This window comes from Chelonoidis abingdonii, chromosome 15 (genome assembly GCF_003597395.2).
Source record: "Chelonoidis abingdonii isolate Lonesome George chromosome 15, CheloAbing_2.0, whole genome shotgun sequence".
Taxonomy (NCBI): Eukaryota; Metazoa; Chordata; order Testudines; family Testudinidae; genus Chelonoidis; species Chelonoidis abingdonii.
Window position 1 is genome coordinate 49,723,179 of NC_133783.1, and position 21,336 is coordinate 49,744,514.

Genomic DNA, 21,336 nt, shown 5'->3' on the forward strand with positions numbered 1-21,336 from the left:
AATCTCCCTTGCTGCAGTTTAAGCCCATTGCTTCTTGTCTATCATTAGAGGCTAAGGTGAACAAGTTTTTCTCCTCCTCCTGATGACACCCTTTTAGTACCTGAAAACTGCTATCACGTCCCCTCTCAGTCTTCTCTTCTCCAAACTAAATAAACCATTCTTTCAGCCTTCTTCATAGGTCATGTTCTCAAGACCTTTAATCATTCTTGTTGCTCTTCTCTGGACCCTCTCCAATTTCTCCACATCTTTCTTGAAATGCAGTGCCCAGACCTGGACACAGTACTCCAGTTGAGGCCTACCAGCGCAGAGTAGAGTGGAAGAATGACTTCTCATGTCTTGTTTACAACACACCTGTTAACGCATCCCAGAATCAAGTTTGCTTTCTTGCAACAGTATCACACTGTCACTCATATTTAGCTTGTGGTCCACTATGACCCTAGATTCTTTCTGCCATATTCCTTCCTAGACAGTCTCTTCCATTCTGTATGTGTGAAATTATTGTTCCTTCCTAAGTGGAGCACTTTGCATTTGTCTTGTTGAACTCATCCTATTTACCTCAGACATTTCTCCAATTTGTCCACATTTTGAATTTTGACCCTGTCCCTCAAAAGCAGTTGCAGCCCTCCCAGTTTGGTATCGTCCGCAAACTTAATAAGCGTACTTTCTATGCCAACATCTAAGTTGTTGATGAAGATATTGAACCGACGTCCCAAACAGACCCCTGCAGAGCCCCACTTGTTATACCTTCCAGCAGGATTGGGAGTCATTAATAACTACTCTCTGAGTACGGTTATCCAGCCAGTTATGCACACTACTCCCAGAACCCATCTAAATTGTATTTGCCTAGTTTATCAATAAGGATATCATGCGAGACGTATCAATGCCTTACTAAAGTCTAGGTATACCACATCCACCACTTCTCCCTGATCCACAAGGCTCGTATCCTATCAAAGAAAGCTATCAGATTGGTTTGACATGAATTTGTTCTTTACAAATCCATGCTGGCTGTTCCCTAACCACCTTCCAAGCGTTTGCAGATGATTTCTTAATTACTTGCTCCATTATCTTCTGGCACAGAAGTTAAACTAACTGGTCTGTAGTTTCCTGGGTTGTTTTATTTCCCTTTTATAGATGGGCACTATATTTGCCCTTTTCCAGTCTGGAATCTCTCCCTCCCATGACTCCAAAGATAATGCTAGAGGCTCAGATACCTCCTCTATTAACTCCTTGATATTCTAGGATGCATTTCATCAGGCCCTGGTGATTGCAGGCATCTAACTTTCTAAGTGATTTTAACTTGCTCTTTTTTATATTTTATCTTCTAAACTACCCCCTTTCCATACATTCACTATGTTAGAATTCCTTCAGATTCTCAGTGAAGACTGAAACAAAGTCATAGCACTCTCTGCCATTTCCAAGTTTCCGAGTTACTGTTTCTCCTCACTGAGGCATGGGACTACCCTGTCCTTGGTCTCCTCTTGCTTCTAAATTGATATGATAAAAGTTCTTCTGTTTCTCCTTTATTCCCATGAGCTAGTTGAGCTCATTTAAGTGTCCTTTTGCCTTTCTAAATCTTAGCCCCTGGGCCCCACATTCCTGTGGTTATTTGCTATATTCATGCTTGTAACAAGACCTAGTTTCCATTTTTATATGACTCCTTTTTATTTGTAGGGTCATAAGCAAGTATCCCGTTGTTAAGCCAAGGTGCTTGCCACATTTGCCATGAGGGCAGGGGACTGGACTCGATGACCTCTCGAGGTTCCTTCCAGTCCTAGAGTCTATGAATCAAGGTTGTGGTAATGTAGGTGATGCACTATTTCATACAAGTGCAAATGGCCCAATTTTCTCCTCACAGAATAAGTTTATCACCTGGGGGCTGGAGGGAATTTAAACCTAATTTTGCACACCTTCCATTGAAAGTCTGTCTCCTATCTATTATAAGAGTTTGCTTATGCCACCTTGCTGTACAGTCAATATAAATAAAAAGGCAACACAATTCTTTTTAAATTAGACACTGTTGTTGAAATATTAAGTGTTTTGAAATACTGCAAGTGTTTTAAGTTACGTTACTAAATATTTCTATTATTTTATTGTAATTAAAGAGCTGAAGTCTGTGACTTGATGACCATGACTATTCAAGCACAATTTACATGAAATACACAGGGCAAGGGGCTCAGGAAAAAAAAAATCATAATTTTTTATAGGCATAACTTTGCTATGTATATAATTCCTGAAGTGCAAAATTAAGTTTCATTTGTTTTCATACAAAAACATTAGAATGAAAGGTCTGAGACAAACAATAAGGAAATTTGCAACTAAAGAGTCTCCCAGACTGAATGTAAATGAAAACAAATATCAAATATTTAGTTGGCAAATGAGAACTCTGCTTTTTTTGTGAGTTATCCTAAACCATATATGTTATTTCAACTACATGTTATTTTAATAAAGCTTGCTTTTTTCTGAAGAATCCATGGAAAGAAATTTTCACTCTAACCCTGTAGTTATAGAGATGCTCAAGACCTGATCCAAAACATGTTGAACTCAATGGAGAGACTAACTTCAATGGATATAAGGCTCAGGTCCAAACTGTGTTTCTTTCTATATGATCTTTAAACTTATCAGGACTATTAAAAAACACTCTTTAGGTTATACAAATGGAAAAAAGTCAGAGAGCACTGATATTCAAAACACAGTCAATATGCCATTCATTTAAAAAATGCTTCTGTGTCTAAACTAACTGCAAACTTTCTGTCTCGAGTAAATATCTGAAGTAGGATTATACACCCCTGAAAATAGGGGATTGTAGCAGTAGTTTTCTCAGACTAACTGCAATAAGTAGTTATTTTATATATAGATAGATACCTAATTCCTTATCCATATTCTAAAATAGACTTCCTTATTTTACAATACATAAACAAAAATCTCTCAAATTAATATTGCTTGTACATAGTTAATTGTGAGTTCTTACAGCTTCAAGATACCAAACATTCAATTTTTAATAGTATAAATATGGATTACTAAATTTTTTATCTTAAGTATAAAATCTCTATGTAAAACCACATGCTAAACTCATCTGTGCAAAGGCCAGGAAAAAAAAGGTTGATTTTTCATATAACAAAAGTGCTACTGCAGAACCTTTTGACTGGTTTCATGGACATTTCTGCAGAAACATTGGATGCTTGGCTCAAAAAGTAGGTTTCCTTAAAGAATTCAAGTTCTTCCCAGAAGATTACAAAGCAAAGTTAGTTTCAGACTGCTTACTGAAAACCTGTTACTTTACGGCTATGCAACAAGACAAACAGGTATAGTTTTACTGCTCTAACCATTTTCCAGTGTTACTTTCAGTGTGTCTGATTTCAATTTGTTTATACCAATATGTCCAGTTCTATAATGTTACAGAGTAAGGGGGAAGATTTCAAAGGCACAAACACAAATCAGGTGCCCAACTCAGGCTGTGTTTTTGAGTATCTGCCCTTGTGTGTATAAAGTCAGAGTCAAGGAAAAGTAAAAAAAGACTAGAAATATGTCCTAATGTGTAGCCGCATGTTCTGGGTCGTATGTCTATATTTTGCATTACATCATTAAAATGTAACATTTTCTTTGCTACCTTTAGTTTTTTATATAAGTAGCAGATAGTCACAGTTTTATGGCAAAGATAATAGTTTCATATTGGTCCACAACAGTGAAGTATATCAAGAAAGTCAGATCTTAAGCATTTGTTCAGCAGCTGCTAGATGATAAAGGAAGTTTTCTGTAGCTGGTGGATATCGCTTTTGTTTTAGGGCTTCAAAGTTAAGTGTCCGTTTCTCACCATCATCAGAAACTTCAGTAAATGATGCCAGATTAGTCAAAATTTCTTTTGTCTTCAGTGAAATATCCTTAAAAATAAGAATAGATAAATAAGCAAGCACGAATAGAATACTAGGAAAATTATTTAACATTATTAACACCTCTGTATAAGATACAGTCAGAACGCATCAATATACCACTTAACGAAAAAAGGAATTTTGGAATATTCTTTCATCTGATCGTGTGAGATGCTGAACATTTAATTCAGGGATAGCTGGGAGTTCTCAGCATTTCACAGGGTCTAACACCTTTATTTCAAAATTATTACCGCAATGCAATTGTGTAATAGCTAACAGACTCTACTGGTGTGGGAATGGGAAAAAACAGCATTTTGAAGCCCAATGCTTTGAAGAAGCATATTTCAGGGTTTAAAATGTTAGCTATGAATTTTTCCAAGAAGTTATAGTACAAGTGAAGCAAATAACAGATTATAAAATCTCATACCATTGTAAAATCATTTTATTTTAATATAAGTGAAATATATTCAAAGGAATGCCTGGAATTTTTTCAACAACATGAAGTGCCTACACGCTGTTTTAGTTACTTTATTTACATACACTATTATAACCAGGTCATGACAGCAGAACTATTTTAAAAATTTCAGTGTATAGTGGTATGTATAAACTAGAGATTGCAACAGATCAATAGACTTTGGGGGAAGCAGGGCCTGAACTTTCATTATGGTATTTCTTTCTTTTTTAAAATAAAATGTTAATGAAAGGAGAAATTTAAACATAAGAGACTAACCTTAATTACTTGACTATCTGATTTATCTGGATCTTCAGCAGACTGAACAATGAGTTGACCAATTTCTTTATGCAATTTTCCCATTGTCATTGCCTCTGGGGAGTAGAGAAAATATATCATACATTCATGCTGATCATCTAACCCAGTGTTTCTCAAAGCCAGTCTGGGCCAGTTTGTTTACCTGCTGCGTCCTCAGGTTTGGCCGATCGCGGCTCCCAATGGCCACGGTTCGCTGTCCCAGGCCAATGGGGGGTGCAGGAAGTGGCACAGGCCGAGGGATGTGCTAGCCGCACTTCCTGCAGTCCCCACTGGCCTGGAGTGGCAAACCACGGCCAGTGGGAGCCACGATCGGCCAAACCTGCAGATGCGGCAGGAAAACAAACTGGCCCAAATCGCCAGGGGCTTTCACTGAACAAGCAGCGGCCCGACTTTGAGAAGCACTGATCTAACCCATCTAGAATATAATATTTTGCACATATAGCACCCTTCATTCAAAAACAGTAGTAGCAGGTCACTAGCATTTGTAACAATGGCACCTCTCACCTTTACTCTTATGTTCTCTTTAATGGAGCTTCCTGAAAATATTTATGTAGGAGGAAGAATAATAAGACTGCCTACAAGAACTTTTCACTAAAATGTACTTTGAACTTTATTGTATTTTCATGTATTCCCATCACATCTTCTTTCTTGCTTTTGCTGGGATAAAATTAATATGCAGAGGTACAATTAGACAAAATATTGTAGATCCTACAATGGCGTTACAGATAAGTTGATTGCTAGTTTCCAGAAAGTATGCTGAAGTTTTTATATAAAGAACTAAAAAGTAAAGATAAATCAAGGTTAACCAAGATCAAGCTTTTTTCTTTATACTTTAAAAATAAGAGCTGATAGATATTTTAAAGAATTGTTATGAATTTTTAGTAGTGAAATGTGCAAATGCATTTAAGTGACAAACTACCATGTGGTAAATTGATGGCAAGCCAAATTCTGAGTTCTCCTCATGATCTTTATCTGTTGTTTGACATCCATGGACGAATTAATTTGTGCATTTTTGATAAAACCAAGTTAAGATTTCCTTCTGCTCTAAAGGTTTTATCCTCCATGCATTAAGAGTTTTGCAAGCAGCATTTCCCCTTGATCTTTGGTAGGAGATACAAAACCCGAAGTTCAGTGGGTATGAAAATGGGAATTGTCATTTATAAGGGTTTAGTTCTGGGCTGGATCCATAACTCACTCGTGGTTTAGAATGTAACTTTATGAAAATATAAAACGTTTCAGTCAAGTTTTAAATTAAGACTTGTGTATTATACACAAGACCACCCTTCTCCATTTCCATTACTTAGGCATTTACACATGATGATATTATGGCCCAGATTCACCAAACATCTTCCAGGCTCCAGCTGAGAAGTACTATGAAAACTCTAAAATAATTGCTCTCTCATAACTATCCTGGAAACAAGACCAATATTTTGTTGAGTCTGGCTCTATGTTTAGAGTTACAAAGCAAATACCACCACCTCTCACCAAAACAAAACAAAAACAAATGCTGCCAACCAACCTTTCGCTTGCTGGGAAATGGTAATTTCACTGTCTGCCAAATTCACACACACATCATATAGATCCGGTCTATTGCTCACTTTGGAGTCTATAAATCCAGCAATGTAACCTAGGTGGTAGAGATTTACCAAGACAAATTCTGATTAAAAACTGAAAACCAAAAGATGTAGTGTAAACTAAAATCTGTTTTAAAATTAAGGACTTGCTCAAGCACCCATTGAAGTTAACTGACTTCTTTGGGCATTTGAATAGGCACCTAGTATATTTTTTTACTTTCGGAGTTTAAAATTAAGAACAAAACAGTATACATAGTAAGGAAGATTACGTTTTCAGTTTCAAAGCTTTCTTGCTACTCAAAATATTCCAAAAAACAAAACAAAATGTGATTGTGTGTTCACTTTCCAAAGGTGAAATACACGAAGGACTATAGCAGCAGTCACTATCCTGGAGACTCGCCAGTCAATCGTGATCTCTGGCTACTGTGGTGTAGAGGGGCTGCCGCTAAGGCAGGCTCCTTGCCTGCTACAGTCCACACTGCTCCCAGAAGCAGCCAGCATGCCACCACAGCTGGGGGAAGAGGTCTCCACGTGCTGCTCGTGCCTGAAAACACTGCCCCTGTATCTCCCAATGGCTGGGAACGGGGAGCTATTGCCAATGGGAGCTGTGGGGGCAGTGCCTGCAGAGAGGGGCAGTGCACGTTCCCCTCCCCAGAGGCCACGGGGGCGTGTTGGCCCCTTCCGGGAGTGGTGTGGCCATGTGGTGCACTACTGGCTGGCAGGGTGCGGGAGGGTTGGCTCAGCTCATGATGGGGAGGAGGTGCCAACGTGCCTGAGTCGGGCCCGGGCAGGCAGGGAGTATGCCTTAGCCCCGCTGTGCCGCCAACCAGGAGCAACCTGAGCTAAGTGCTCCCCAGTGGGAGCCTGCAGCCCAATCCCCAGCCCTGAGCCCCCTCCCAGAGCCAGCACTCCATATCCCTTTCTTCACGCCAAGCCCCTGCCCCGGGCTCAGCCTGGAGCCCCCTCCCACACTCTGACCCCCTCAGCCCAAGCCCAAAGCCCACACACCCTCCTGAACCTCAACCCCCTGCCCCAGCCCAGTGAGAGTGAGTGACGGTGGGGGAGAGCAAGTGACAGCAGACGAGGAGGGGAAGAGAAGAGATGGAGTGAGCGGGGCGGGGCTTTGGAGAAGATCCTTGGTTGAACTTAAATTCTGAAAGTGATTTTGTGCCTAAAAAGGTTGGAGACCACTGGTCTATACATTAAGAGACTCCATTAAAGTATACTTAGCGGCTATGAGAGTCAGAAATATAATGGTAATGGCAGCAGAACGTTTTCTGATTTACAACATGCCAGCTAGGTTTATCTCAGTATGCCTTCCCTTATAGCAGCTGTTTCCTACTGAAGTCTGGTTTGGTGATTTTGATGAGCACTGGTACAAACTAGTGGTAAAATAGTCAAACAAACATTAAAAATACTTGTTAACTATAAAACTGATTATCTGAAAGAGATGAGTGAGGAAATTCAGGGTTAAGAATACTGCTAAATCCTTTGTTCACTCTGTTGTGTCCCGTTTGGGAGGGAAGGTAGAAGCTTACAGTCTTTTGATGTATTGTATAACATATACACTCAATAGAAATCACAAATCAGACTCTTACAGCATGGGGAGACCATTTGTGACTACAATAAACAGCCACCAAGTGACCCAGTGGAGCACATTCAGGATAGAATTCCAACCTTTAAAGTGAATTACTTCTTGTTAATTTAAGTGAAATACCTACTATTACTTTGAGTTACTTTTTTGTAGTTAAAAAATAAGAAAAATGAATCATTAACCACATACGTGCTTTGAAGATAATCTTATTTGGGTTAAAGGCATGTTATCAACCCTCCTGTAAAACTGCATTAAGTCCTTCATTCCATCTGTCCCAAAACAACATCAAAAGGAAACAAGCTTACTTCCCTACCTCCTCCCCCCCTCTGCCCCTATTTATTTAGGAAGTTAATAAGTTTACAAATCCCTGCCATGTAAATATCAGAAATAAAATAATCATTACAACAATTAGTTTTTATTTAAAGAGATATTATACGGGAATCTGGTCTATTTAACAGGATGTTACCATATTACAGAGTGAGCATCGTTACAACACCTATGTCATTCCTAGCGATTTTATTAAATTGAGTGAAATCTCTATGAAGAGGTATGCTAAATACGTGTATCAAATGCTACTGGATGGAACCACTAATAAAACTATTTATCTCATCTTTAATGTAATATAAAATGCATGCTTTTTTTAAAAAAGAAAAAACAGTCTAACTTCTAGGACAGATGTAAAGAATTAAAAATGAATTTATGATGGAAATAGCAACAGATTTTTCATGATATTATTGCTAAAGGATGTTGTTCCAATGCAGATGAAATTAACATTATGAACAAAGTTTGATAATTTATTACTACCTGTGCAGGTCTTTAATGCTTCCAGTTCATCATCATTTAGATGAACATACGAATGAAGAATTGACCAGTCCTGTCGATGCCACACTAAAGCAGGTAGAGTCCTAAGGAAGTGAAGTTAGCATTTGAAACTAAGTATATTTTTCTCGTACTAATCAGTGACTTAGCACTTCATACTGTAAAGCTTTAGAGAGAAATACAACTTTTGTGACATTAAGAATCTCTTGTACATGAGAGCACGCATACAGACATATACAGAGAATGGAGGGCCCTTATATTATTGGTAGTCATTCTATTTTTAAGGTCCCCGTTCAGGAAATCACTTAAACACATACTTTGGTTCCACTGAAATCAATGGGACCAAAGGACATGTTTAACTGTAGGCATTTACTTTAGTGCTTTCCTGAAGACAGATACTTTCCAGAATCAGGGCCTACTGCATTTTTATTTACAGGTATGTGCTGTACCTGGTAAACTCCTGGACGACTTCTATTCTTGGGTGATATACAACAATTCTTTTCTTTAACATCAGTGCAGTGAACAGGATAACCGTTTCCATACCAAACTGAGATACTATATCTACGAGAAGGAAAGAAAGACATTATGGTATCACAAGCGTATCTTCTGGCAATATTTCTTTAAAAATTATTGACAACTCACCAGACATCACTGAACTCAGAATATATATAAACAATTCACATCAGTTACTTATCTGAACAGAATTTGGAACTTGATATATAAATCTATTTTATATGGCTGCAGAATGGCATTGTGGATTTCATATTTAAATAAGATAGAAGTAATCAGTTGACTATAGATTTATTTTTAACCTTTGATTGAACCTGCAAGGTAAGCCTTTCGGGCATCAAAATCTTTGCTGAGGAAAGATCCATTTTCTTCACTCTGGCAGATCCCCTTTGTAAAGACTGCAATGTAACTCTCCATCATTTTAACTGGACTCCCATGCTTCAGGTAGATTCTGCATTAAAAAAGTGAAAATATTTAGTTTTTGTCTATGATGGTGTGAACAGTACAGACAGGCATATGAAAAGGTTATGGTATCACCAAAACATTGATTTGGAAGAATTCTGATTTTAAGACACACGACTGGGTCAGGATGAGCACAATAACTTGTCTGGTTTTTGGATCTGTGGTCAACTCATGTGCTTATTAGGATTTCCTGTTTCACAAATGAATGGGAGCAATAGTTTCAGTATAAAACAAGTAAAAAAACCAAAACACAAAATATTTGTGGATTCATAAAAGATTTGTTTTGTGAAGGGCAAAACGCCTCATATTCTTTATCTGATTTTTAAATACTGATCATATGATCAGTTACCTCATGATTATCAAAGAAACATTAGCAAAAAAGGGTACAGCCGACAGGCGACCTGCATACGTGAGACAAATGCAAAGACTCTCAGTCTGTCCCTTGTACATAGAAAAAAGAAACTCTCCCCCCTCTTAATATCCATTTGTTAATCATCTCTGTTCCTCTGAAGCTTTAACTACTGGTAAGTTTCCTCTGGGAAAGGCAAAAGGAATTCAGATGTAGGAACACCATACCTAAAGCTTCAAAAAAGATTATTTCAAAAATAGTGTTGTGGATGTTTCTAAGCTGCCATCTTCCATTTTAGTTTCCCTACAAAGCTACTGTCACATTTACTTTTAAATTCAACTATAATTTTCAGATCATTTAGAAAGACTATCAGTTTATAAGTAAATCTTAATAACCTCCACCTTATAAGATATACACACACACAAAAAAAGAAAACAAATCACAACCAACCTAAATAGTTTATGCAACAGTGAAACAGAAAGATCACAGATGCTCTTTCAGTATTTATTACATTTTTAAAACATGTTCTTTGGGGGGAAAAGGCTGTGAAAAATTAAGAATTTTATTTTTATGGTAACATGTTGAACATTTGACTATGTTCTTAATTTTAACACATGGACACAAAATAGCCAGTTGTGCTTAATCACAGACCTAGATTTTATAGAGTTGGAATAACGAATCATAATACAGAATCCCAGCAAGCATTCATATTGTTAGACAATATGTATTGTTCAGCCTCCCAGTTTGGCAAGACCTAAGTATTTAAACATTTGCACTAAATACAGCTTTTATACAGACCTACACAATATCCTAGTGAAGGCAGCATATTTCTCCGGGTTAAAATCTTTGGCAGTCAGAACAATAGAAAAGTGAGTCACCTGTCCAAAACACACAAAAAAACATGCAGGTTGTTTTATATACTTCCATTTTAATTCAGGTAATGCTTACATTACTGAGTTTAATGCAACACTCATACAAGACATTACAGTACCAAGAGAGTGTGAGACAGCTGCAAATCTCATTTATATACAGGAAAAAAGACACAGCTAATGGCTTCTGACTTGATCCACTTTCACTGATTTGGAGTTATCAATATTTGTTGGATTAAACAACAACAAAAAACCCCCACCCCTAAACATGAGACAGTTACCTGCCCCCACCCCATTAACCTCCTACTGCAGATATGATAGATTACAACGGTGTAAGGAGGACGACAGAACCATGGTGGGGGGTTCTAAGGTGGAGGTGGAGAGGGTGGGAGAAGGACAGGAGAAATCACCACATTGGAATGCTTTTTGCTTAATAAGGAATGCTACAATGCTACTACTCTTACAACAACTTATTAAGGGACCTTAATGTCAGAGTACAGAAGAAATGAAAGTGCATCTGCAATATTTCAATTATCAGTAATAAAAATGAATACACATACAATTCAATCCTTCAGAAAAGCAAAATAAATAATGTACCAAAACAGAGACTTTGAATGCTAAGGTACATTTTAAAATAGACATATATTTTAGCAGAAATGTAGAGAATGCAACAATGAAAAACCAATTTTAGCTATAAATAATGAGTGAGCTATAACAATGCTGTTCAAAGACTAATTTTACAGCCTGGGTCCCAAGCATTATGTTGGCATTTTTGTAATATCTAACAAACTGTCCAAAACCCTTCCCATTGGACATATTAGAGATAGCATAAGATGGTCAGAAAACTGGGTGTAAATGGCATTCTGTAAGTGTGCAAAATTAATCTCTTAACTTTGAGGGGAAAAGAAAGGGGGGGGATGTAACAGGAAAGGTGGTATTTACAGCCAAAAAAATAGACAAGTCAAGGGAAGTTCTACAAAGTCTATCCTATAGTGATGAAAACTGCTTAAAAACAAACAGAATGTAAGATAAAGCAAGGATATGCACACTGTTCCTTTCTGCCTATATCTTTTACTAATATCAGCCTATCCCTTTCCAAAGCTTCCTATGCAATTTCTTTCCTCTACATTGCCTGGAATAGCCTCCCTGTTCTCATACACCAAACAACTACTCTCTTCTGATCCAAATAATCAGTCCAAATCTGCCAGGTCTATCATCTTTAATCTTCCATTCTAACAAAATTTATGCCATCATAAATTCTATTAAAACACCCCCAAAATTAAAATCCATGATGCACCCAACTTTCTCCTTTTCATCATTACATGGAAATTCCCCCTCTCACCTTTTATCCTCCTCCATTTCTTTACTACTTTTCTCCCCACAATGACCCACGTCTGTTATTCTTTTGTTATTTCTTGGGTCTAACTTCAAATTGTAAGCGCAGGGAAGCTATTACTAAACATATCTAGGATTAACAATAATTATAATAATAAAGTTCTCCTTACCATTACTTTAACTTCTAACCATGCCACAGAAGATATCCTTAATGCTTTAGGAGCCAAATTCACCCTTAAGTGGAAATTGATGCAATCCCGTTGATTTCAAAGGAAGTTGCATTTGCTTGCTCAAGGGCTGCATATATACCCTTCTCTTTTTACCCAGCCATACCCCCTTTTTTCCTGCTCACAGAGAGGCCAAAGAGGGAGCGTATATTACACTTGTTTTCCATACGCACAGACTACCAAACTGGTATTAAGTACATTAACCTGCTACTCACAAAATTTTTGCCCAATGACTTCAGCAGGAAAGGACTACCAAGAATCAAGCCCTACTGTGCCAGGAACTCCACAGATTTCTTTCAACCTCTATTGCTAAGATTTAGCATCACACTACACATGATTTTTAGGCAAAAACCTTCATTGTTTACAATGAGAATTAATGCTTAAAAGCTTGTGCCAGGAAGAAGCCCTTAGCTTTTCCGTCTCTCAAATATTTTTAATTTATATGAAAAACAGTGAGCTTTGTACTTATTTTCCAGAAGCAAGTGGTTACAGTGTATTTCAACCCCAAAAATGATCTGCAAAAAATAATTTTAAAAAGTTCACAACTGTCAAAGACCATAAAACATACTCAGGAAATTTCAAAACTGCAAAATATGGATCCAGTCCTGTAAACACTTACTCTTGAGCATGTGCTTGTTCCTGAGAACAACCCCATTGTTTCCATTAGAACTATTACCACTAGTAAGTACCACAGCTAGTAGTAAAGCATTTGCAGAAGTAGGCCCCAGAACACTGCTTTACACCGCTTTAGTGGTGATTCAATCCCACCTTTTTCAAGACTGAAGAATCTTGAACTTCCACTGTTGTGATATAGAACCATGATCTTCTATACTGGCCAAATACAAAGGTGTGAAGCATTTTATTTTCATCTGTAAGGCAGCATTTTCTCAGCAGTAGATCCCTCATTTCAGCTGTTGTGGCAGGATAACACCATACCCACAGAGCATCTCCATTGGTGTCTTTTTCTATGGTGGAAAGATGTTCACTGTGAGAATGCCAAACAGCAGCAAGGAAGTAAATTGATTGGTTAATCAGATCTGTTTACTGGAATCAGCTTAACATCCACCCCATTTTACACTAACTATATCAGTTCCCACTCATGCTTTGACTGCTAAAGTTGTCTGTTTGCGGTTCTGTTATTAACTTTTATTTTCAGGTATTTATAACATTTTATTGTAAAAGTCTGCTCTTGGCATGCCAATTCCCAGCCAGGTGAGGCTTTTGAGTACAGGTGAGTCTCATCTTATGCTGGAGTTACATTCCGCTGTCAGTGCTTAAAGTGAAAATTGCATATAGTCAAAATTACATTGAGCGTAATGGTGAGCGGAATCACCCGCACTATAGGTACAGTATTTAAATTGTTATTTTTCTCTTTTTTTTTGGTTTTCACCAACTGCGCAAAGCTGAATTCGCGCATGTTAAATGCACGTAAGATGAGACTTGCCTGTATGTGGAAAAATAAGAATCGTAGTTTTCAAAGGTGCTGTCTCCAGTTATGCAAACTCTTGCGCAGTTACTTAACTTTAAGCATGTAAATAGGCCCATTGACTCCAATGGAATTATTTTGGTGCTCAAAAATAAGCATTCACTTAAGTATTTAGAGAACCTTTAATTGTATCATTTAAAATCTCCATCATTCAAACTGTTACAATGCTTTGAAGTGGTAAAGTATCATTATTAACTGTTTATTGTTAAACTAACAGACTTATTTGGACTATGAAATTATCCATTAGTTCTAAATGGATAAACACTCCAGGGCCAGCTCCAGGCACCAGCCCAGCAAGCAAGTGCTTGGGGCGGCCAATGGAGAGGGGCGGCATATCAAGCTCTTTGGTGGCGGGTCCCTCGGTCCCTCTTGGAGAGAAGGACCAGCTGCCGAATTGCCGTCGAAGACTGAAGTGGCAGCAGTAGAGCTGATCGCGATTGCGGCTTTTTTTTTCTCCTTCCTGCTTGGGGCAGCGAAAACCCTGGAGCCGGCCCTGAAACTCTCTCAATTAACAATACTTTCACTTTGTATTTCAATAAGTAATAACAACTAAAATAATGGCATCTTATATTTATATGGCATCTATATGCTATAGAAAGGGTACATTATCTGTCTGAGCATTTATAGGCTTCATTCCCAAATGCTGTACCAACCAAATGCCAAATGTTGCCTTCAGATACCCACACATATTTACAATGGTTTGTATCAGAGGGCAGATTCTGGCTCTTTTGCATGCAGGAATCATTTACAATAAACTGGCATAATTAACAAAAACAAGCAACACTTGGACACATATGATGCTGTCCATCTCCAAACACATTTTATACTGAGAGGAAGAGATATGTTGTTAGCCACATTTTTATGGATGGGCAGAGGGCCACCAGTTCCTGGGCGGTTCTGGGATTCACACCTCCATTACAGAATCACAGAAATATATGGCAGGAAGGGACCTCAAGAAGTATCAAGTCCTGCCTGCCCCCTGCGCTGTGGCAGGACCAAGTAAACTTAGATTATACCTGACAGATGTTTGTCCAACTTCTTTTTAAAAGTTTCCAATTATGGGACTCCACAACCTCCCTTGGAAGCCTATTCCAGAGCTTAATTACTCTTATAATTAGAAATGTTTTCTTAGTATCTAACATAAAACTCCCATGATGCAGATTAAGACCATTACTTCTTGTCATACCTTCAGCGGACATAAGAAAATTGATAACTGTGCTCTTTATAACAGCCCTATTGGAAGACTGTTATCAGGTTGTGTCTCCGTCTTCTTTTCTCAAGACTAGTTTCTCATGTCTAGTTTTTCAAACCTTTCCTCATAATCCAGATTTTCTAAACCTTTCATCATCTGTGTTTAGGGCAGGGGTTCTCAGACTTTTGGACTGGTGACCTCTTTCACAGAGCAAGCCTTTGAGTGCGACCCCCTTTCTATATATTAAAAATACTTTTTTTATATATTTAACACCATTATAAATGCTGGAGGCACAGCAGGGTTTGGGGAGGAGGCTGACAGCTCGCGACCCCCTGAGGGGTCCTGACCCCCAGTTTGAGAACCCCTGGTTTAGAGTGACCAGACGTTCTGATAAAATCCTGATAAAAGTTGTTTGTTCCGCATCCTGACGGATGTATGGTCAGGATGCCATTTGTCCCGATATTCTGGCTCAGGGTTTGGGGTTTTTTTTTGCTTTGGACCTGCCCCCCCCCCCACGTGTTCCGATATTTTGTTCATGTAATCTGGTCACTCTATTTGTGTTACTCTCCTCTGAACTCTTTCAAATTTGTCCTCATCCTTCCTAAATTGTATTGTCCAGAATTGGACACAGTACTTCAGGTGTGGCTTCACCAATGTCAAGGAGAGCAGGACATTTACCTTCTATATCTAATATACAACACTCCTGTTAACACACCACTGAATCATATGAGTCTTTTTTGCAGTTTTGTCACATTGATGACTCATTTCAGTTTGTGGTCCACTACAACCTCCAGAATCTTTCAGCAGTATTTCCACCAGTTATTCCCCATTTTGCTGCTGTGCATTTGATTTTTCCTTCCTAAGTTAATTACTTTGCAGTGGTCTTTATTGAATTTAATCTTGTTGAATTCAGACCAATCCTCTGATTTTTCAAAGTCATTTTGAATTTAAAACCTGTCCTCCAAAGTGCTTACAACCCCTCCCAGCTTGGTGACATCTGCAATTTTTATAAGCATGCTCTCCACTCCATTATCCAAATCATTAATTAAAACATTGAATAGTACTGGACCCAAGACTGACCCCTGCAGGGCCCCACTAAATACACTCTCCCAATTTAACAGCAAACCACTGATAATTACTCTTTGAGTATAGTCTGTCAACCAGTTGAGCGCCCACCTTATAGTAATTTCATCTGGACCACATTTCCCTAATTTACTTAGGAGAACTTCATGCAGAACTGTGTCAAAGGCCATGCTAAAGGTATGTAAGGTGGACAAAAGAGGAAAAGTTTCCCAGGTAGGTTACTGCCCCGCCCAGGCCCCACATGTGAAGGAGAAAGGCTGGGTTGGTGTCTCAAAGAGTGAGAACTGTTTGATGGGTGCTGTCCCCCTACCCAGAAGTGCTGAGAGCCATTGAACTCAAATGTAAATCCTGTATATGATGGAAACCACTTCAAGCCAAGGGGTGCAGCAGTATCCCCAGTTCCAGCACCTCTGCCCCCACACGAGCCCCACCCTCTGTTGAAGGGGCAGAGGGTCCTATCAAGGAGCTGGAGTCTGGGGCTGGGCAGGGGGCTCTGCCCTTTAGCCAGCCCACGGATCTGCCCCTCCCCAGCACAGAGGGGTAGATACACCAGGGGCAAAGGGCCCAGGGGTGTCCTTACCAATCAGCCCCACGCCTAGCAGCTGCTGAATCTCCAGCTCTGCCATCCCGCTGCCCGGTTCTGCTCGCTTCCCTGCCCGGCCGGAGCGCACCAGACCCGGCCCAAACCCCTCGCCCTCTTCCTGGGTCCCCCGCAGCGCCTGCCGCCTGAGCGCCCAGGCCCTGCCCTGCCTCAGACCGGCTCCGCCCGCCGTCCTGGCACCGCCTTCAGACCTAGGCCCGACCCCGCCTCCCAGACCCCACGCAGGGCGCAGACTCGGCCTCGGCCGTTGGTGCCCCCGAGAAGAAGCCTGGAGGATTAACGGATCGGGGCGCGGCGGCGGCAAGGGCTGGGCTTTTCCCCCGCTCGCTTGGCCGGGGCCGTCTGAAACTGCGTGCGCTGACCGGGGCCCCTCCAGCAAACTGGGCCTGGTGTGGCCTCCCCGGGCCCCTGCTGTAAGCGGGGCTTGGCCTGGCCTCCCGGGGCCCCTCCACCTGGCCTTGCCTCGGCCCCCGGGACCTCTCCGGCGGGTCTGGCTTCTCCCCAACCCGGGGATCCGATCTCTCCTCCAACGCGCCCCCGGGGCCCCTCCGGCGGGTCTGGCTTTTCCCCCAGTCCGCCCTCCGGGGCTACGCTGAGTGGCCTAGTCTCCCCATCTCTCGGGTCGCTTCCCTGAGACTCCTCCGTTCGGCCTCCCCACGTGCCCCTAGTGCTGCATCCCCGGCCTTCTCTGTGGGACCTCCTCACCCTCTTTCTGCCTACACCTCTGGCTCTCTCCTCTGTGTGATTTCTCCACTGTGGCTCAGAAAATAATTTTTGGGTTTGGGGGCTGAACAGAACAATCTGAATAAATAAATAAATAAATAAAATCGGTTAGTTTCTATGTGATACTGGGTTTTTTTTTCTCTAGTTGCCAAAACAAAGAGCTGAAAACGTTTCAGGTTGAATGAAACTTTTCAAATGTCCTTCTGAAACAATATTTCAAAACAAAACAGTAAGGGTTGAAGCAAAATGTTGATCTGAAGCAACATTGTGAAATGAAATGGTTCATTTAAAAATGTCAAAATGGTTTATTTCAAAAATGTCAAAATGAACCGGTTTTACCTTTCTTAAAAAAAGTCCTAATGTTGTTTAAAACTGCATTTTCCAACTAATTTACTGCATAATTGAAAAGTTTTGTCCTGCTCTATTCCGCACCCTTAGGCTGCACCAATGTGAACACTTGAACTCCATCCATGTTTATTGGTGAATTGTCAATGTATTTTGATGTTTACTTAGGGTTGGTTGCTTTGATAAATTACACTTCTGGTGTGTGTGAGAGCGGGGGAGCATTTCCCATTCTTAAATGTGTATCACTGATGATAATTATGCACATGGGTCTCTATTGTTGATGTGTATTATTTCTATATGCCTACCTGAAGAGTGTCAGTATCTCCTCTTAAATATATGCTTGTTTGCAGGATCAGGCCATAGTCTGAAGGCACCTCTTTCTGCTTATTTAGCTTTTTGTCTGTCCCTTAAAGCCGCCTCCTTTGCAACCATGTGAAACAGCTTTCTCCATATCACTACCTTTCCAATCTATTTTCAAATAGGAGATGAAAACTACTTTTGTTCATTACTGAATTTTTATCTTCCTTTGCTATTAATTTTCAATTTTAACTTTGTAACTATTTGTATTATTTAACTCTGAGTTACTTAATTCTGTAAATCATTGATGGGTACAGTTTACATGCAAGCTGTTGTACAAAATACAGTTGTATTGCTTAGAAGTCTTATTTTATTATCAATTGTTTTTATTACAGTTATGTCCAGAGGTTCCAAACAGAATTTGAGCCCGGGAATGTTTGGCACTATACAATACATACAGAATACAGATCTTGCAAAGACTTATGTAAAGTTAAGCACATGCATAAATGTAGGATTGAGGCCTACTTGTTTTCTTCCCTTTCGAGTACCTCTTCACTGGATTGTGTACCTCTCTTCCTTGACTGTTCTAGAAATGGAAAATTGCGTCTCACTATTATTCTTTGAATATATCAATAAAGTAATGGATAAAGGAGAATCATATCAATGAACGTAACTTATTTAGACTTCCAAAAATCCTTTAACCAGGTCCGTGACTAGAGGCTACTAAAGAAGCCAGCAGTCATGGGGTGAGAGGCAAAGTATTGTCATAGATCAAAAACTGGCTAGGAGACAGAAAGCAAAGAATGTGATCAAGTGGTCAGTGTTCATCAAGAGCCTCAAGGTTCCATATGAGGTCTTGTTTAATATATTTATTAATGATCTAGAAAGGGGGAGTGAGTACTGAAGTAGCAAAATTTGCCGATGCCACAAAGTTATTCAAGTTTGTCAGGACCACGGAGGACTGTGAGGAACTTCAGAGAGACCTAAAGGAAAGTGAATGGGGGAACACAATGGCAAATTAAACCGTTGATTAATGCCAAGTAATGCACACTGGAGAAAAAATATGCGGGGACTGTGATCTGGCAATCACCCCCAAATCTGCTTGCCTCCAGCATTTATAATGGTGTTAAATATATTTAAAAGCGTGTTTATTGGGGGGGGGTATACTCAAAGGCTTGCTGTGTGAAATGAGTGGCCAGTAAAAAAAGTTTGAGGATCCACAGTTATATACGCTCCTATTATCTCCCATCTCCACACTTGCTGTCTGGTAAGCCCCCATATGCAGCTTTTTAAAGAAGCATTATAGTCTCTGGCAGCACACGCTCCCTATCACGCAGGGGGCCTCTCCCTGCTCTCGTCGACGCTACGAGCGCAACCATCTCATTACTTCTTGGGGAACAGCGGATTCGAACCTGTGACTCGAGCTAGCTGCCTCTCAACCGCGCTACCTTCTCGGCTAGGGGGAATTCTCAGCAGAGTAGTGGCTCCCCGCCGGGCTGTACCACCCCCACGCAACTGCACGGCGGGAGGAGGGGTTTCCGCTTCTGGACACGTCGGTGCGTGTGGGTCACGTGGTGCTCTCCCTTTCCGGCCCAGCAGGCTGCCTGGCTGGGCGCAGTGAGCGGTCCGCTGCCGCCTTGTGAGGAGAAGCTGCTGCCCACGCCGCCATCATGCCGGTGTATTTCCAGCGGCCCGAGAATGCCCTGAAGCGGGCGAACGGTGAGTGCGGGCGGGGCTCAGGGCCTGCCCCGCTCCCCCCCCTCCTCCCGCCGCGGCCCATTATAGCTGAGTGGCGAAGGCCCCGGTCTAGGCCTGGCCCCGGCGCAGGGATCAGCACCCTGGGAGGCCAAGGCAGGACCCGTTCCGGGGACAGGAAGCCTGGGGGGCGGGGGACACATTGGGCCTCTCGCCCGCCCGAGCGGCAGCAGACGGCGCCCCCGGGCTCCTCCCCCGTGTGGGGAGTCGCCGCCTCAGCGGGGCCCTGCTCGGCCATGTGGCGCGGGCGGGACATGTGTGGCAATAAACCCTCACTGCTGCCCTGCGCTGCCTGGGTCCGATTCCGAGCGGAGGCGCCTGGGGACGGCAACTGCCCCGGTTTTGTGCCGCACCGAATACGCTGCTGGCCCTCGGCCGATCTCATGTAAACGCCGCCTCTCACACGGCCGCGTTTCCTAGATTGTATCTCCCAGTACTGCTGCAACAGCCGCTGCCTCTGATGAAACGAAGGGAAGTCGTCAGCTATTGTACAGCACACTGCGTGGCACCGGGGGAAGGAGGTCAAGGGCACACTCCACTCAATGTATCTGTTTGTATTGGAGCAGCATCTTGGCACCTCAATCCACAATCGGACCCTGCAGACACTCAGTAAAAGGACAGCCCTTGACTCTAAATATGCACAAATTAGGGCGTGACAAAACGATGCCAGATAGACAAGATAAACCAGTGGGATGAGGGAACACGGAGTTACAGTAAAATGAGCAAAGTGTTGGACATCACACAGACCTGCCTAGCCAGTTGACAAACTCTTGTGTATGACACACTTCATTTACATCTGATGAAGTGGGTATTCACCCACGAAAGCTCATGCTCCAAAACGTCTATTAGTCTATAAGGTGCCACAGGATTCTCTGCTGCTTTTACTTCATTTACACATGCTAGTCACTGGGCAACTGCCATGGTATTTTTAATATTGATGCAGAGTGAACAGAACTTTGTTTATTAAAGATTTTATATGAGAGACCTCTGCAAAATACACTGTGTAAAACTCTGTTTCTTTCTCAGTACATTTGGCTTAATCAGTCCTGCTGGAATTTGAGATATGTATATGTGGTCAACTACTGTCCCCATATTGTTCTTTACAGCCCCCGTGTTTAACAGCCCCACTGTTAACTGATCTTATTTTATAGACAGCAAAAATATCAGTTATGAAACTCAGCGTATAAACAGTAGTATGCTGGGACATATGCACACCCGGTTTTAAGGCTATCACTAAGGGCTGCTGCTGAAGTATCCCTTACCAGCTTCCAAGAACAAAGCCTGACTGGCTGTGGTTATCAACAGAGTCCTACCAAACTGAATATACAAATTTAATGTTTTTTATATTCAGTGTAACCTGTTTTAAATAGCCAGCAAAAAACATCTAGAAGAGATGGTATCTGCCTAAGGCTCTGATCCTGCCAGGTGCCCCTAGCTTCAAAACAGATCTGGACCTAAAGTTAGCACAGAGTTATATTGG

The 21,336-nt window shown here is 41.0% G+C and overlaps 2 protein-coding genes across 2 annotated transcripts in view; one reads left to right on the forward strand and one right to left on the reverse strand.

The window, feature by feature from the left end:
- Positions 1-2,070: 2,070 nt before the first annotated feature.
- DENND10 (DENN domain containing 10) lies at positions 2,071-16,877 on the reverse strand. Its single transcript, XM_032780770.2, has 9 exons — positions 16,716-16,877; positions 13,143-13,339; positions 10,742-10,821; positions 9,435-9,583; positions 9,072-9,183; positions 8,608-8,708; positions 6,155-6,262; positions 4,597-4,691; positions 2,071-3,878 (listed from the first exon to the last, which is right to left on the reverse strand). Exons 1-9 carry the CDS (start codon positions 16,759-16,761, stop codon positions 3,702-3,704), a joined length of 1,065 nt encoding a protein of 354 aa, XP_032636661.1. The 5' UTR covers positions 16,762-16,877; the 3' UTR covers positions 2,071-3,701.
- Positions 16,878-19,647: 2,770 nt separating this feature from the next.
- EIF3A (eukaryotic translation initiation factor 3 subunit A) overlaps positions 19,648-21,336 on the forward strand; it is a 51,772-nt gene continuing 50,083 nt past the window's right edge. Inside the window, exon 1 of the mRNA XM_032780773.2 lies at positions 19,648-19,820. Coding sequence (XP_032636664.1) covers positions 19,772-19,820 — 49 coding nt within the window. The 5' untranslated portion in view covers positions 19,648-19,771. The remainder of the gene's footprint in view (positions 19,821-21,336) is intronic.

Excerpts from the sequence above, each read along its gene's own strand:
- DENND10 (XM_032780770.2), bottom strand. The coding sequence starts at position 16,761 with ATGGCAGAGCTGGAGATTCAGCAGCTGCTAGGCGTGGGGCTGATTG. Across the intron at positions 8,709-9,071 it reads GTCGTCCAGGAGTTTACCAG|GACTCTACCTGCTTTAGTGT; the intron begins GTACAGCACATA and ends TCACTTCCTTAG. Across the intron at positions 6,263-8,607 it reads AGCATTAAAGACCTGCACAG|GTTACATTGCTGGATTTATA; the intron begins GTAGTAATAAAT and ends TCTACCACCTAG.